The following is a 17640-nucleotide window of genomic DNA, read 5'->3' as shown; positions in this document are numbered from 1 at the left end:
TTGATCAGTGGGCATTGCCTATATGTACATGTCAATGAAAAGTTGTAGATGCAAAGAAGATATTAATGTTATCTTCAGCAACCTGTGACATAAGACTCCTCAATGTCATCCAACGTGAAACCAAATCCACCCCCCTCCTCCATAGCCTGCCTCTCCAAATCAGTAATGTCAATGTCGGAAAACAATGGAGGCTGCTCCTGTGATGTCCAATCACTGTAAGGATCTATATCATCCAAGTCAATTGGACCACCTTCTAGTTCCTCTACCTTCCTTACGCGCAATCGAAGATTATATTGCATGTAGACAAGGTCATTGAGTCGTTTATGCGCTAACTTGCTCCTCTTCTTCGTGTGGATTGCTTCAAACAAGCTCCAATTGCGCTCACAATTGGATGAACTGAAAGGCTGACATAAGACTCTGAGGGCAAATTTTTTGAGATGGGGGGTGTTTCCACCCCAATTTTGCCACCAAGCATCTGCAAAATAAATAAAATGGAAAAGTTAGAAAGCAAAGAGAAAAGAGAATATATAATTTATCAATCATTTTAGATCCCAAAATCCAAATGGCAAATGTTATACCTGGGGTTTGAGTGGTTCTTCCTCTCCTAGCCAGCTCTGAAGAGAATAGCTTACCCCTTCCTCCCTCATAATTTTGGAGCTCACTCACAATGAGGTCTCTCTCCTCAACATCGTGTACCATCCTCTCAATGCATGTACTGAGGCCCTCCATGACTTCTCCATTCGGATCTGAGTAAGAACCCCTGAACCTAAAACGAGGGTTGAGGAAGTACCCTGTTGCATAAATGGGTTGGTGGAGCTGATTGTTCCACCTCCTATCAACAATTTCCCAAATGGGATCAAATTTGAGACTATCCCCCTTGTAGTAATTTTTGATAGACTCCTTGGCCCTATCCATGGCCTCATAAAGATATCCCATTGGGGTTTTATCCCCATCCACCAAGCAAAGAACTCGAACCAAGGGCTCTGACACCTACAATTGAAAAATACAAATTACAAAAAGATTAAATAATGAAGTTACAAATTAGTAATGAGAGACTTGAATCAAGAATAACTAAAATTTAAAAATTAAAGTTTTGAAGTAACAACCTTCACAATCTCTGCAACCCTTTGTGCAAATTGGTTGTCGAGGACTATGCTTGCGACAGCCTCTCCTTCAGGCTTCTTTGAATAAGGTGAGTTAAGCCATTCTCCACTTACAAACATTTGTTTCAAAGAAGTCAATGCAGCAAGAAGGCTTTGCAACGTCAAGAAAATCATTGCAAACCTTGTGACACCAGCTCTCACCAAATATATTTGGTGATCCTCCTTGCATCTTCCACAACTGGAGTCACCCACTCAAGTTTTCCTTTGTCCTCCAAAAGAAGGTCAAGGACATGTGTTGCACTAGGTGTCCAAAAAAGAGTGGGGTGCCTCTCTTGGAGGATTCCTCCTGCAAAAGAAGAATTTATTCTTAAGAAATGTGCAACTAAGTAAAACAAAGCCACAACAACCCCTCTCTTGGAGGATTCCTCCTGCAAAAGAAGAATTTATTCTTAAGAAATGTGCAACTAAGTAAAACAAAGCCATAACAAATGAAAATATTGCTAATGCCTAAACGTGATAATTTAAAAGGATTCAACCTGCTGACACATACGCTGCTGCATTCTCTGTGATGATTTGCACCACATTCTCTACCCCCACCTCCATGACGACATGCTCCAACATTCCAGCCAATGTTTTTGCATTTTTCACCTTGCTGGAGGCATCAACAGATTTCAAAAACACTACATTCTCCAAAAAATTGATGATGGTGCTCCACCCATCACAAAGAATGGTGCAGCCATAATTGGCCCATTCAATTTTTCTATCCTCCATCACTTCTCTTGCCCTAGCAACTGCATTGGTGAGCAACCTGTAAGTGCAAAGTGAAATTAGGTCTTAGTACACAATTTTGATTTAATAAACAAGAAATCTAAAAAATAATTAAAAATGAAATCAAGTAGACCATGTAGAAATTTACTAACCTCCCACTCAAATCCTTGCAAGAAGGGGCCTTGTACCCATTTCCTGAAACTGTCCTAGCAATCACCAAATTCAGCCAATAAGGATTGTCCGCCACATTGAATGCAATGTTGTTGAAGTACCAAAAATCAGCTACTGCAATGTCGGTTTTCTCATGTACCTCCTTATTCCATCCAATGGCCTCTAATGATGGTTGTGCTCCAGGTGTGTTCCTGGGCACAAAATAATCACCTATGGACCTTGATCGTGATGATGGAAGTGGAACAGTGCCAGGTATTCTACTAGAGGAAGCAGAAGCAAAAAGCAAGGTGGTGGTGGGTTTGCGGATATGTGGGCCACATCGAGAGCCCACTTTGCCCTCAAGTGCTTCTTGTTCTTCTTCAAGGTCAACAGAAACACTTTGAGATTCAGCTATGGTTGATCTCATGGCTAGCTTTGCCCTCTCCCTTTGCAATTTCTTCTCTTCCCCAGCTACAAGTAGGGCATTCATTTGTCTTTTTATTTCTTCATTGGTCTCAGGGCATGCTCTAGCATCATGCCTATCTATTCCTGCAAGGTGGTATTTGAGGCGGTTGATGCCTCCATGAAGTATTTTCTCACACTTTATGCATATAACTAACCCAGGATCGGGTCCCTCATAGGCATACCTCCATGCCCCATCTCTAGCACCTCTAGGACGGGTGCCTATATATCCAAATGGGCATGGATCTAGTGGCCGTTGCTCTCTTGCCATGATTAATGCTTACTTAACCTACATATACAAAGTGAAAAAAAAATTAACATTTTAGTTAAACAATTTAGCAAACTATCTACATTAGTTTAAATAAATTTAGACATCATTCAAAGTTTTGTTTTTTTAAAGTAGGGTTTTTTGTTTTTTTTTGAAAACTAGATTTTTCAAAAAATTGTGAAAATTCAACAAAACTTGTCAAATCTAGTGTTAAATCTTGTGCAAATAACTTAAAAAAGGATTTAGACTACCTAGGAATCATTTCTAATCCATCTAAATGCAAAAAAAAATAAACAAATTGTTTTAAAAAAGCATAGAAATTTTTTTTTAAAAATACCCTGGGAATCTGATTTTCCCTTCAAATCTCCTTCAAATCCACTTGGAATCACTCAAAAATCACTCCAAATCACCTTGCAAGTCACTCCAAGTCAACTTCCCTCTTCTCAGCCCAAAACCCAATCAAAAACAAAAAATGACTATACTTTCTACCGTTTTCGGCTATGAGGAAACAGACGGGCGAGTTTTTAACTCGGACTCGCCGAGTTTTTGCCAAAAACTCGGGGAACTTTTGGGCAAGTAGAAGTTGAATTTACTCGCCTGGCCCAAAAACTCTGCAAGTTTTTGCTACTCGTCGAGTTTTCGGCAAGTAGTCCAACTATGGGTTCAAGTATGTTTCCCTTTATAAATGAATCTAGTTCATTTTCCTTCAAGGTAAGCATAATCCTAAACTTCCATGATACAAACTTTGATGCTCCTTCAAGATGATCTTTGAATCTGACTCCACTTGCCATTCTAAAGAAAGAAATGTGATTTTTCTTAAGAGCAAAATGATAGGTAATTTACTTATCTCAAATCTAATCGGATCTTCCTTGACCTTGCTCTGATACCATGTTGATGTAGATTAGATTTCTTAGTAGATAGAATAGAGGTATCTTTTAATTTTATGTTTCACAAATGATGCTCTTACTAACCTATGAATCTTGCAGGTTGCTGCAAGTGTAAGGAGGAATACACAGTAAATTAATTTACCAAGTATGATTATTGCTGAGTGAGAAGAATAGATCGATCTTCAAAGGCATATACTTATTGATTGTTGTACTAGCTTCATCGATCTGTTTGTGAATTATATATATCTAAATGGGGAAGCACATCAATGGAGAGACATGTCTCCACTAAGGAGGAATACACAGTAAATTAATTTACCAAGTATGATTATTGCTGAGTGAGAAGAATAGATCGATCTTCAAAGGCATATACTTATTGATTGTTGTACTACCTTCATCGATCTGTTTGTGAATTATATATATCTAAATGGGGAAGCACATCGATGGATAGACATGTCTCCACACGTGTGGAGACATGTCTCTCCACCGATATGTCTGTTCATTTAATATTACAAATACCATACCGATCGTGTGGAGACATGTCTATCCATCGATATGTCTGTTCATTTAATATTACAAATACCATACCGATTCATAATCGGTAGTTTCATAATGCATTAACACAAACCGTTTCAGTTATCAAACCGATTCACAATTGATAGTTAACTATTCATTTAACACAACCGATTCACAATCGGTATGTTAAAATGAAGAATATTCATTTAATTGATATACATTATCGATTAAGGTAAATCGATACGCATTATCGATTTATGGTAAATCGAAGAAGATAGTCGATACACTCTATCGACAGGGTATGGATCATGCATGATCACAGATTTTACACTTGGAAGATGATGATCGATATATGATCAGTCATTAGATCATTTAATCAGATTTAATTTATTCATGACAAGAATATTAATGTATGTATATTAATATATATAATAATAATAAACTCAATTATTATTATTATGTATATTGGTATACATATATAAATTATTCTAATGATGTAAGGCTCATTCATGATCATATTTATCTGATTGAAGCTATCATCTTTAACAGCTATCACCAATTACTCCACTGTATATGTTATCCCTGTCTTAAGTGTTCTGTATTTCCTTTCTCCCTTGGCTTACTTCAATCGTTGTCTTCCTTTATGGACATAGTTGCAGCTTCTCGTACTTTATTATCTCCCACTATTTCTTCACACGGTAATCTCTGGTTTTGCCTTAAGAGTTAATCATATGGAAAATGTATCTGTTGAAAATAATAGCTAGCTCGAAAACCTGATTATTGCATTATAAATACAAATGTATTATCTCTTATGTAAATCGAATTATCTTGGGCTGGACCCAATCATGTAATGTGGAGGCAATCAATTGTAACTTTGGGCTGGACCCAAACTTGTAACGTGGAGACACTTAATTGTAGCTTTGGGCTGGACCCAAACTTGTAATGTGAAAGGCAATAAATGAAAATAAATCAATAAATTAAATGCAAGCCGACTTGAGGGTTGGCGCCAAAGATGGGATATAAATATAACAGCAAACTAAGTAATTAAAAAATCACATTATCTCATGCAAATGTTATCTGCTCTCCAAGCAGCGATCTCTCCTTCACTCAAGCAAACTGTTGTGACGTATTCACACATCGCCCCATTGCAAATGGAGACTTTTTTCACTTTGTGGGGTTTTGCTTTCTAGGTTTTAGAGTTTTGTCTATTAGCCTTTGCTTTTCGAGTGTCGCCAGGGGGATCACTAGGATGGCAGGCTCTGCTTGAGCCAAGGTGAGTCTTTGGGGCCCCAGAATTAGGGTTTCTTTGAAAGTCTTCCTTAGGGCTTGGTTTTGCTCTTGTTGCTAATTGTGTCTTGCTTGGTGAGTGAGTATCATTCTTGAAGGGCTAAGTCTGGAATGTCCTGATCCTGAAACTTGGCTAAGTCTGGAATGTCCTGATCCTGAAATTTGGCTAAGTCTGGAATGTCCTGATCCTGAAATTTGGCTGTCTGGAATGTCCTGATCCTGAATTTGATTGTCTGGAAAACTGAAGAATCCTCCAAAAACTAGATTTTGCAATATAACTCCTAGAGGTCCGAAACCACTCTCAAACATCCTAACAGTGTATATGGAATATCACTTAAAGTACACTTATACTTAAATGTTATATTCCATAAAATGATCCTGACAGAGAGACCAAAATGTCAAATTTCGCTCCTGACCCTTCCAAAGGGTCCAAAGCGAATTTCGCTCCTGACCCTTCCAAAGGATCCAGAGCGAAATTCTCCATAAGACATTCTACTTTGACCAAAACCTAGAACTAACGCATTCCTAGGCTTGAATGAAGGTAAAAATGCTTGTTTGAATGAGGAAATGTGAAAATGAAGTCAGGATTTGAGCCCAAGGATGATTTTCGCTTCTGACCCTTCCAAAGGGTCCAAAGCGAAATTCATTTTTCTCCACTTTGCTCTTTGGCATGACCAAGTTTGTTGACTTCTGGGGTGTGATGGGAAGGTTTTGATGCACATTTGTCTTTGAGAGGAGATTTGAGGTGACAAAATGATGGAAATTAGCCTAAAGTAGGAATTTCGCTCCTGACCCTTCCAAAGGGTCCAGAGCGAAATTCTTGAAAACCTCATTTTTTCCCTTGTTTAGACCAACGTTCTAATTTTGAGGTGATGGGATGTGAAAATGTGAAGGATTTTGGCCAAGATTAGGAATTTCGCTCCTGACCCTTCCAAAGGGTCTAAAGCGAAATTCTTGAAAACACTCATTTTTCTTTTAGCCAAAGTCAGGACCAAGGTGGAAATGAAAGGAAAGTAGTCTATGTTTGCCTCCCAAGGAAGATTAGAGTTTGAAAAATCAAGAATCAAGGTCAAAACATGATTTTCGGTCCTGACCCTTCCAAAGGGTCCAGAGTGGAAATCCTTATATCTCTTGTTTTCTTCCTTGTTTTGGCTAGGCGTTGGCATGATGAAGGAGGAATTAGTATGTTCTTGCCCTAAGAGGGAGTGGGATGCTTTAGAAAATCAAGTTTTTGCCTAGGAGATGAATTTCGCTCCTGACCCTTCCAAAGGGTCCAGAGCGAAATTCATTATATACTTCATTTACTCCCTCGTTTTAGCTTGAAACCTTGCTCCTTAGTTGAAGAATGATCTATGCTTGCTCCCAAATGAGATTGAAAGTTTGAAAATTGAACAAACAAGCCCAAATCATGATTTTCGCTCCTGACCCTTCCAAAGGGTCCAGAGCGAAAATCTTCTTAGACCTCATTCCCTTCCTCGTTTGACCAAATTTTGATTTGCAAGGTATCTTGAAAGGAAGAATAGACATGTTTGGCCTTTGGAAATGTTCGAAAGCATTGAAACATGAAGGATTAGCCAAGAGGGTGAATTTCGCTCCTGACCCTTCCAAAGGGTCCAGAGCGAAATTCTTGGAAACTCATATTTTCTTCTTGGAGATGGTCAAATTCTTGAGTTTTATGGCATGGTTAGAAGGACTTTGATGTGTTCTTGCCTTTGAATATTGGATTGAGGTAATGGAGTAGTCAAAACAAGCTCAAAATAGGAAATTCGCTCCTGGCCCTTCCAAAGGGTCCAAAGCGAAATTCCTAAAATCCCTTATTTTCCTAGCAAAGTCAAGTCAAACTTGGGTTTTTGTAGCTTAGATGGGTGAGGAGAAGTGTTTTCTTGCCTTTGAAGGTGGATTCAAGTTGAAATGATGGAGGAATAAGCCTAAAACAAGATTTTCGCTCCTGACCCTTCCAAAGGGTCCAGAGCGAAAATCCTAAAACCCATCATTTTCTCCAAAATTTGTACCAAGCCATGCCTAGACCAAGGTGAGGGATGCCCTTGAGATTGTCCTTGAATTGATTGTTGTCTCAAAAAATTATGATTTTGGGCTAGAAAGGGAAATTCGCTCTTGACCCTTCCAGGGGGTCCAGGGCGAAATTGTGCAAAACCTATCTTTTCCCTTAGTTTCATGTCAAATCTAGTGTGGATAATGATTAAAGAAGGCCTTAGGAATGACTCCAAATTGCCAATGATTATCAAGATTGAAGGAATTGAGCCAAATGATGAAAATCGCTCCTGACCCTTCCAATGGGTCCAAGGCGAAAATTCTTCAGCCACCTATTTTCCCTTGCAAAATCAAGTCAAACTTGGGTTGGATGTGAGAGGAGAAGTGTTTTCTAGCCTTTTGAGGTGAATTCAACTTGAAATGATGTAGGAATAAGCCTAAATTAAGAAATTCACTCTTGAACCTTCCAGAGGGTCTAGGGCGAAATTTCACCAAAACCACCTTTTTTCCAAATTTGTGACAAGACAATTGCAAACTAACTTCAAGTTGCTAGGAAACATTGAAATTGAAGGAATTGAGCCAAATCAAGAATTTCGCTCCTGACCCTTCCAAAGGGTCCAGAGTGAAATTCTAAAATCCACCTATTCCTTTCGCATTTAGACCAAGCTAGGCCTAGACAAAGATGATAGAAGCCCTTGAGATTGCCCTTGAATGGATTTTGGTCTCCAAAAATGATGATTTTGGGCTAGTGGAAGAAATTCACTCCTAACCCTTCCAAAGGGTCCAGAGCGAAAAACACTGAAACCATCCTTTTCTCCAAATTTTGTGCTAAGTCAGGCCTGAACTAGGGTGAGAAAAACTATTTGGAATACCTTGGAAAGATGTTTGACCATCAAAGTGTGAATTTTGAGCTAAAATAAGAGTTTCGCTCCTAACCCTTCCAAAGGGTCCAGAGCGAAATTCTGGATAGGTCCTGTCCCTGGCTAGGTTTCTGAGCGAATTTGACCTTTTAGGCCTTGTGAAGATCAAACCAATATTGGCAAGTTGGGAAATGGGTTCAATGTGAGGGAGTCCAGATGAAGTGAAGTGAAGAAAGTGAAATTGGGTGTGAATAGGCAAGCAAAGAGTGAATTTCGCTCCTGACCCTTCCAGAGGGTCCAAAGCGAAATTCATCAAAATCACTATTTCCCCTTTGTGTCAAGGCAAGATTTTGATTCCTAAGGCATGAAAAGACTGGAGGGAGGTTGTTTAAGCCTTGCAAGATGAATTGAGGTGAAGGAAGTGTAAAATGAAGCCTAAAGAAGGAATTTCGCTCCTGACCCTTCCAGAGGGTCCAGAGCGAAATTCCCAAAATCACCTAGTTTGCCCATGAGGAAGGTCAAGTTGTGGATTCCCAGCCTTTGGTGAGGAGAAGGATAGCGTATGCTTGCCTTGGAAGGCATTTTGGAGTAGAGACATGATGGAATTTGTCCAAAGATGCGAAATTCGCTCCTGACCCTTCCAGAGGGTACAGGGCGAAATCCTTTGAAACTACTATTTTTCACCTTGTTTGGGCCAGGCGAGGAGCTAATTGTGAGGTAATGTTGAAAAGAGGTCTAAATTGGCCAGGAATGCAAAATTCGCTCCTGACCCTTCCAGAGGGTCTAGGGCGAAATTCTTATGGAGCCTGTCCCTGGGGAGAACCTTGAGCAAACTTCATTTTGATGTCTTCTTGTTGATGATTTAAGGTATAAAATGCTATGTTAGAATAAATATATTATGTGTCCTTAATCATTTTATGGTTTGTCTTGCAGGTGAAAGAAGACCAGGCCAGGGCAAGGACAGCCTCCTCCAGTCCAACATCATCAAGGACAACCTCCTCCAGTCTAGCATCATCAAGGACGACCTCTTCCAATCCAGCATTTGAAGGAAAGGTACACCATCCATCCTGCACATCAAAGACAAAAGAGGTTAAAGAAAGGGTCCATTGGAGAAGCAGATAGTCTCAGAAGAGTTAATTAAAGTTAGCTTCTCAGCATCATCAAATCGAACATCAACCAAGTTGCAAGTGTCAGATAAGGTGGCATCCCAGTCATCACTCCTCTAGTCGGATTGGTCCACCTCAGCGTGTCCAGATTCAATGTACTTGACTCATCAAAGATGACACAAACTTCGATGTACCTACCCCGGTTATCCATTGGTCGAATATTCCAGAGAAGACATGTGTCCAAATAATGCAATTATTTCATTGGCCAGAATTGAGTTTGTTGTAACAAACCCTAATTAGGGTTTTTATTGTTAAATCTCGGCCATTGATCTCAAATTGATCTGGGCCATTGAATTGTATTGTGAGCGCTATATAAGCCCTGGCTCCTCATTTGTAAAGGCTAATAAGAGTTAGTCAGTAGTTAGAAGGTGAATAGTTAGTTAATAGTGAATAGTCAGTCGATAGAATAGCAATTAGAGTAGAATAGAAAGAGAAGGCAAGGATTGTTGCCAAGATGTTGTTGTAAAAGACTTGTAAACTTCATTGAAGAAATGGTGAAATCTATGGGTCGATTCAACAATTTGCATGGTCTTTATACTTCTTAGATTTGATTTCATGTTATTAGATGAATGGAAGAAATGTGTTTGATTGATGGTGAAATTTGTTTATCCATACTACTAGCAGTTTGTTGATTGCAGACTTGCCTTGTGTAGTCAACTGGAATCATTCAGTTTAAGCTTAACGTCAATTGTCGCTTCTTCACTGATATGCATCAGCTTGATGGTGTCTATGCCTGTAGCGATGATATGAACATCATAAAGCTTTCCTCCGAAGATCGCACTTACCTTGTGGAGATGGTCTTGGGATGTCAAAACAAGACTTAATTAGAATTTCATCAAAGGTTATTCATTGCTCCTACATTCTTAGTGTCAGAATTAGATCCTTTCCTCGCCCTCATCCTTTTCCTTTTTTTTCAAAATCTAGTGAAATTCCAGCAATATTCAAAGCAAATCAGACGTTCAGTCATCAAGTGTAAGTCCCCCTGTGATTCCAGCAAAATCATATCATACCACGAAGAGTTTATCCACACGTAGAGATCCTACATAACAGAACCTTGGAGTTACTCTAACTGATCCTTCGGCGAGATCTTCAGCAGTCGGGAAACTTTACTCAAGAGAGGATAAGATACCTTTGGGTATTTTATTCTGTGTTCGCATGTGCATAAAAAACACATCAACACGAACTCACACAAGTCTATTGTGCAAAATCTTCAAGGTTGATTGTGGTTAAGTAGTCAAAGACCCTCATACGAACTTGAGAAGGACTTCTATTGTGTGAATCTAACCTTATACATCTGTTGTTGATCCTTCTATCCATCCGTTGTTGATAAGGGCTGCAAGCTTCATTGATATATTGAACAACAATCTAAGATAAGTGTATTGCCTTGTAATTGCCTACATTTAAGATAATACATATTGTATTTGAGGTTGGGTTTTTCACCTCCAAGAGAGAGGTTTTCCCCGGGTATTGGTGTCTTTTGTCTTGTGTTTTATTGTTGTTACTGTTCATTCATAGTCTGATTATAATCTAATTGCTTAAATCAACAACTCGTTGCTTAAAATTAACATGGTATCAGAGCTTTAGGTTCATTCAAAATAATCAGATTATTAGTTGTACTTCACTTTCAGTTTGCTATTTTAGTTTTGCAAGATGGTTACAGGTCTGAAAGTAGAGGACAGACTTGAAGGTGCCCTCAATTTTACATCATGGAAGGTTTGTGTCCTCCTTGCTCTTGGAGAATTGGAGTTGTTACAATTTGTGCAAGACAAGGATCTAATTGAACCTTCGGATCCGGAAGAACTAAAGCAATTCAAGAAAAATGCTCTCAAGGGAAAGAAGTTCCTTATTGATTTCGTGAAGGATCATCTTGTTCTAGTTATCTCCAAACTGAAGACAGCCCAAGAGATGTTTAAACATCTTGAAGGGATATATGAGATCAACAACATCAGTCGGACACTTACATTTAGGCAGCAACTTCTTCAAGTCAAAATATGCAAAGGAGATTCAGTCATGTCCTTCTTCATGAAGATTTAAGAATTGAAGGACCAACTCAACACCATTGGAAGCGAGGTTGTGGACAAGGATATTGTCATGATTGCTTTGAATGGTCTTTCTGACTCTTGGGATCCTTTCATTCAAAGCATAAGTGGAAGAGCTGAATTCCCTTCCTTCGATCACCTCCGGTCAGATTGCATTCAAGAGGAGTCATGCCTTGCTGCCAGAGAAATACATAAAGGCTCTCATGGGGGAGATCAACATGTGCTTGCATCTCAACATGTTAGAAGAAAGGGAGGCCATTGGAAGAAGAACAACTTCAAAAGAGATAGAGACTTCAGACCTCCTGCTTTCGATTCAAGGAAGAAGCCAAGGGATCTTTCACGTGTCCATTGCTTCAAATGCGACAAGTTTGTACATTATGCCAAAGAATGTCAGAATCCGCCCATGCAAGGAGAGGCCAACCTGAATGAAGTTGCAAACTCAGAGAATAATGAAGACTATCTCTTCATTTTTGCCTTATCCAGCAATGTGCCAACCGATAGTAACACTTGGTTGATAGACAGTGGTGCATCTAGACACATCACGGGATATCGAGAGCATCTCTCAGACTTGAAGGAGAAAGAGTCCAACCTTCACGTGGTAATTGGTAATGATGCTCAGTATTCGGTAAGAGGTTTTGGTAGCACTTCTTTAAATTTAGAATCTGGCATGTCCTTGCATCTTAGTGATATTTTATGTCCCTGGAATTAAGAGGAATTTAATTTCTATTTCTGCCCTAGAAGATAAAGGTTATCAAATAGCATTTTTTGAGGGTAAAGTACTTGCATGGCCTAAGAAATCTAGTATTAAATCTGCTCATGTTATTGGAAATAGATATGATAGCTTGTATAAGCTTTCAGCTAACCCCATTCGAGCACTCATTCATGAAGCTCCTGAATCTAGCTAGCTATGGCATAAAAGGCTCGGCCATCTTCACTATCAGGCACTTCCTTCAATTGAAAAGATGGTTAAAGATATGCCTAAACTTAATCAATTTCATTATGATGCTTGCAAAGGTTGTGCATTAGGTAAGAACACTAAAAGTCCATTTCATAAAAGTTAAAGTAGAGCTAAGGAAAAATTAGCACTTGTTCATTCTGATCTATGTGGACCAATGTATGTTCCTTCACCTAGTGGATTTCTATACTATGTTACATTTATAGATGATTTTTCTAGAAAGACTTGGATTTAGTTTCTAAAATCTAAAGAATTTGATGAAGTGTTAAGTAGGTTTAAAGAATTTAAAGCTCTAGCTGAAAATATGTCTAGTAAAAGGATTAAAGTGTTAAGATCTGACAATGGAGGTGAATACACCTCAAGTGGCTTCAATGACTTTTGTGTAGAAACAGGAATTAAGAGGGAGTTTTGTGTTTCCTACAATCCTCAGCAAAATGGTGTAGCTCAACGAAAGAATAGAGCCATTATTGAAGCTATCAAAGCTATGATTCACGATCAGGACCTGCAGACCTTCTTATGGACTGAAGCATCCAAGACTGCAGTGTACATTCAGAATAGATGCCCTCACTGTGTCCTGAAGAACATAACTCCCCAGGAAGCTTTCACTGGAATCAAACCAAATATCAGCCACCTAAGGATCTTTGGAAGTCCTGTCTATGTTCATGTGCCAAAGGAAAAGAGGACTAAGTTGGAGCCTTCCGGGAAGAAGGGTATCCTTGTTGGATATAGTGAATCTTCCAAGGCGTTTCACATCTACATTCCTGGTCAAAGGTACATTGAGGTAAGTAGGGATGTCACCTTTGAAGAAAATATTGTTTTCAAAAAATCTAAAGGTTCTCTTATTGATAATGATAAAGAAGTCAATGATAATCAAAATATGATACTAACCCTGAGATTCAAAGGGAGTCTATTGAACCTCCTGAACCTATTGAGCATGATGATCCTCTTAAGCCTCTAGTTCCAACTGATGGACCTAGAGACATTGCAATTAGCAAGAAAAGACCACTTTGGGTTAGAAGCACAATTCAAGATGCAGAAAAGTTTGTAGCTCCTAGTGGCACTTTCAGAGAAAGTAAGAGACCTCAGAAGTTCTCCAACTATGTTGCAATGATGTGCAACATCATTGAGGCTGAACCATCCAGCATAGAAGAAGCCATGAACCAGCAAGCATGGAAGTTAGCTATGGACGAAGAGTATCAAGCCATCATCAAGAATGATGTCTGGGATATTGTGCCTAGACCTAAAGGTAAGTTTGTTGTTTCTTCCAAATGGTTTTTTAAAATTAAACATGTTGTTGATGGTAGTATAGAGAAATATAAAGCTAGATTTGTAGCTCGTGGTTTTTCTCAAAAGGAAGGCATAGATTATGAAAAAACATTTGCTCTTGTTGCTAGATATACTTCCATTAGAACTATTATACCTATTGTTGCACATAAAGGTTGGAAATTACATCAGATGGATGTAAAGATTGCCTTCCTTAATGGTGTTATTAAGGAAGAAGTCTATATTGAACAACCTGAAGGTGATGAGATTCATAATAGAGAAACTCATGTGTGCAGATTGAAGAAGGCTCTCTATGGCCTCAAGCAATCTCCTAGAGCTTGATATGAAAGAATTGATAAGTACTTAGTTTAGGATTTTATAAGAATGATGTTGATCCTAACATTTACTTTAAACTATTTAAAGGTGAAATGTTAATTCTCGTTCTATATGTAGATGATTTATTTCTAATTGGTGAAGATAGTCTCATCATTAGGTGTAAGAAAGAATTAGCTACTGAATTTGAAATGAAGGATCTAGGTCTAATGCATTACTTTCTAGGGTTAGAAGTGTGGCAAAGACCTAATGAAATTATTCTAAGTCAAGGTAAATATACTATTGATATATTGAAAAGATTTGGTATGATGGATTATAAAGCTATGTATACTCCTATGGAAACTAGCTTGAAGAAGTTGAGAATTTCTGCAACTAACTTTGATTTTGCAGATCCTTCATAGTACAGGCAATTGATTGGATCCTTGATGTATCTAGTCAACACTAAACCAAATATCTGCTATGCAATGAGTGCACTTAGCCAATTCATGAACCAGCCAAAGCATGTTCACTTGGTGGCAACCAAGCACATCCTGAGATACTTTCGTGGAACAGTTGGCTATGGACTAAAGTATTCAGCCAACACAGTAATCAATATGCCTTAGAAACTAAGATTTTGGTCTAGTCAAGGAAGAAGTGGGTGTCTTCTAAGAATTTCGCTTTGGACCCTTTGGAAGGGTCAGGAGTGAAATTCAAGTTTTGGGTTGATTTCACACCTCTTTCCTCCTCAACTCACTTCAAACTTGATTTAACCAATTTCTTCTCACCACAGTCAAGTCCACTTACCACCAAATTAGCTTGAAAACTTCGCCTTTCAATGCCTTAGGCAAAATAGGGGGTCAAATGAGGATTTCGCTCTAGACCCTTTGGAAGCGTCAGGAGAGAATTTCCTTCTCCGGGCTAATTTCCATCATTTTGTCGCTTCAAACCTTCTTCCTAAGGCAAATATGCATCCAAGTCCTCCATACCATGCAATAGAGGTTTCAAACTTGGTCAAGACAAGGAGCAAAGCAGAGGAAATATGAATTTCACCCTCGACCCTCTAGAAGGGTCAAGAGCGAAATTCATCCTTAAGCTCATTTCATACCTCAAACCTCCTTTCCTTGCCTTGGATATAACTTTTCAAGACTTCTCCTATCATCTCCAGGCCAACTTGCCTCTTACTTAGCCCAGAAATCTTCATTTTCAACACCTAAGGCCAAAATTGAGGGTCAAATGGAGGAATTCGCTCCGGACCCTTTGGAAGGGTCAGGAGCGAATTTCCTATTCTAAGCTCAAATCCCTTCTCAAACTATCTTGACTTTGCCCTAGACTTGATCCTAAATCAATTTCATTCCATGTCCTTCGCCAACTTTCTCAACCATACACTGACCTAGATCAATTTTAGGTTCCTTATGAAATTTCGCCCTGGACCCTTTGGAAGGGTCAAGAGCGAAATTTGAGTTTTGCTCAAACTTCTTGACCTATTCCGCTCATCTCACCCAGTCTGGCCTCCTTTGATCTTCTTCTCATCAAATCATGCCTAGGATCTCATTTTTCATCAATTGGATCAATCTTAACCCTGAGAGATGACACTGACTCACTTGAACTCAAACAAGACACAACTAAGCCAAAGGAAGACCTTGAACGAAACTCTAACCTAGAGCATCCACTGACTCACCCTAGCTCAAGCAGAGCCTCCTATCTAGCGATCCCCGAACAACACTCATCATGCAAAGGCTAACAGACAAAACTCAAAAAGACCCAGAAAACAAACCCTAGAAAGCAAAAAGTAGGGGTCCCCATTTGCAATGGGGCGACGTGTGAATACATCACAACAGTACCTTTGGAAGGACAGGACCTAAAGAGGAATTTCGCTCTGGACCCTTTGAGAGGGTCAGGAGTGAAATTTGCTTCTTAGCTCAAATTCTCCAATTTTCCTCATCTCACTTGGTTGCAACTCACCTCCAAAGGCATGGATCGATCATTCTTCATTCAATTGAAGCCTGGAAGCAAGGGTTATAGCCCAAGTTAGGACCAAGAGAGGTTCTTAGGAGAATTCGCTCTAGACCCTTTGGAAGGGTCAGGAAGAAAATTCTTCTTTAAGCTCAAATCCTTAACTCTCTCTCAAATTTTCAGGTCTATTTCTCATAATTACATCCCTCCAAACTTGCCCTTGCTAGCCTTCGTCGTTCGTGCCTACACTTCGATTATTTGCATCATCACACCAACTCAGACTCCACAGAAGACAAGACTTTGGCCTAACAACTCACAACCCTAACTCATCTAGACTTAAACCCTTCAAGACTTCCTCTACAAAATATACATTCTCCAACTTTCTCAAGCAAGATCTTGTTAAAATTTACATCAGGGTTTTAGGCAGAGAATAATGACTTCCCCAAGCTTAGGCCAGACTTGGCCCTAAAAGGAACCCTAGGTAAGCTCTACGAAGGAAACCCTAACTTAACTAACCTAGGCCATCACTAACTCACTCAAAACACCAAACAAGTAGAGAGAAGCCAAGCAAAGAGAAAGCAAAACCCAAAAAAGAGAGGGGGTCCCCATTTTGATGGGGTGATGTGTGAAATGGTCACAACAGGACGATAGTATAAAAGATATATAGGAGTACTCAAATAATTACAAGTTTAACCATACAAAAGTTAGAACACATATCTACTTGATATATTTTTATAAGGAAATAGCATATAAGAGTTGATATAAAATCAAAGGCATTTAGAAGACATGAGAAAATATGTAATAAACACTTGAGAAGACACTGAATAAAAATCAAATCATAGATATTTGTGGTTTCACCTATAAGTTAAATTTGATCTTCCAAATTTCATAATATTGTTAACTAAAGTTCCAATTGTCCTAGATCAATATGGAAATTGCAAGCAATGATGCACACATAATGAGAACCATCCTTTAAGATATACTAGATTGAAAAGAAATGTAAGCTATGGGTATTTATTGCAATTCCCTTTCTATATCTGTGTGGTCTCTAAGTGAATAAAGCCCACTGAATGAAACTTTGTTGAAAGAAACCCACCCAACAAAACCATTGATTCATCTTTGCAAACTAGACACAACCTATCAAACAAACCCCCAAAATGTTGAACACAATAAACAAGCCCAAAACAATCCACCGTCAAACAAAAAACCAAAAAAAAAATTGCAGGTATGTTTCATATTAGAGACACATGTACACATCTCAAGGACATTCTATCATTTTGAAAAACTCTAGGGACAAGCAAGCTGGTTTTAGGAGTAGGATGCCCCTGTGAAACATAGATTTATGGCCCATGCTATTTTAATCATCTCTATTTTTAGCCCAATGTGCTGTTTTAGATCATATAATTTTAGGAATCTATCTATAGATCTCTTGTCATGCAAGAGATGTGAGTTATAAGTGGCAGCTTGGATCTCTTCCTAACATCAATTCAATTGCCAATTGCATGGTTTGAAATTTAGTTTCAATGGGTATGATTTTCAATTCAAAGTAGATGGTAAGTTAAAATAGTACAAGACTAGATTGGTGGTGGAAGTATAGGTGGGCCATTTTCGCCTATAACTAAACTTACTTCTATTATATTCCTACTTTCTATTGCAATTATT

General features: G+C 38.8%; 2 protein-coding genes across 2 annotated transcripts in view; both read right to left on the bottom strand.

The window, feature by feature from the left end:
- The window catches only part of LOC131059835 (uncharacterized), a 64028-nt gene that overhangs the window by 31271 nt on the left and 15117 nt on the right, over window positions 1–17640 (bottom strand). The gene's annotated exons all lie outside the window — the stretch shown is intronic.
- On the bottom strand, window positions 16–1563 carry LOC131859125 (uncharacterized). The gene is made up of 3 exons (XM_059212672.1): window positions 1107–1563; window positions 579–990; window positions 16–475 (listed from the first exon to the last, which is right to left on the bottom strand). The coding sequence occupies exons 1-3, from the start codon at window positions 1275–1277 to the stop codon at window positions 75–77; spliced, it is 984 nt and encodes a 327-aa protein (XP_059068655.1). The 5' UTR covers window positions 1278–1563; the 3' UTR covers window positions 16–74.

This window comes from Cryptomeria japonica, chromosome 10, assembly GCF_030272615.1.
Source record: "Cryptomeria japonica chromosome 10, Sugi_1.0, whole genome shotgun sequence".
NCBI lineage: Eukaryota > Viridiplantae > Streptophyta > Pinopsida > Cupressales > Cupressaceae > Cryptomeria > Cryptomeria japonica.
The sequence above is the reverse complement of the archived record's forward strand: the minus strand, read 5'-3'. Positions and strand labels throughout refer to the sequence as shown.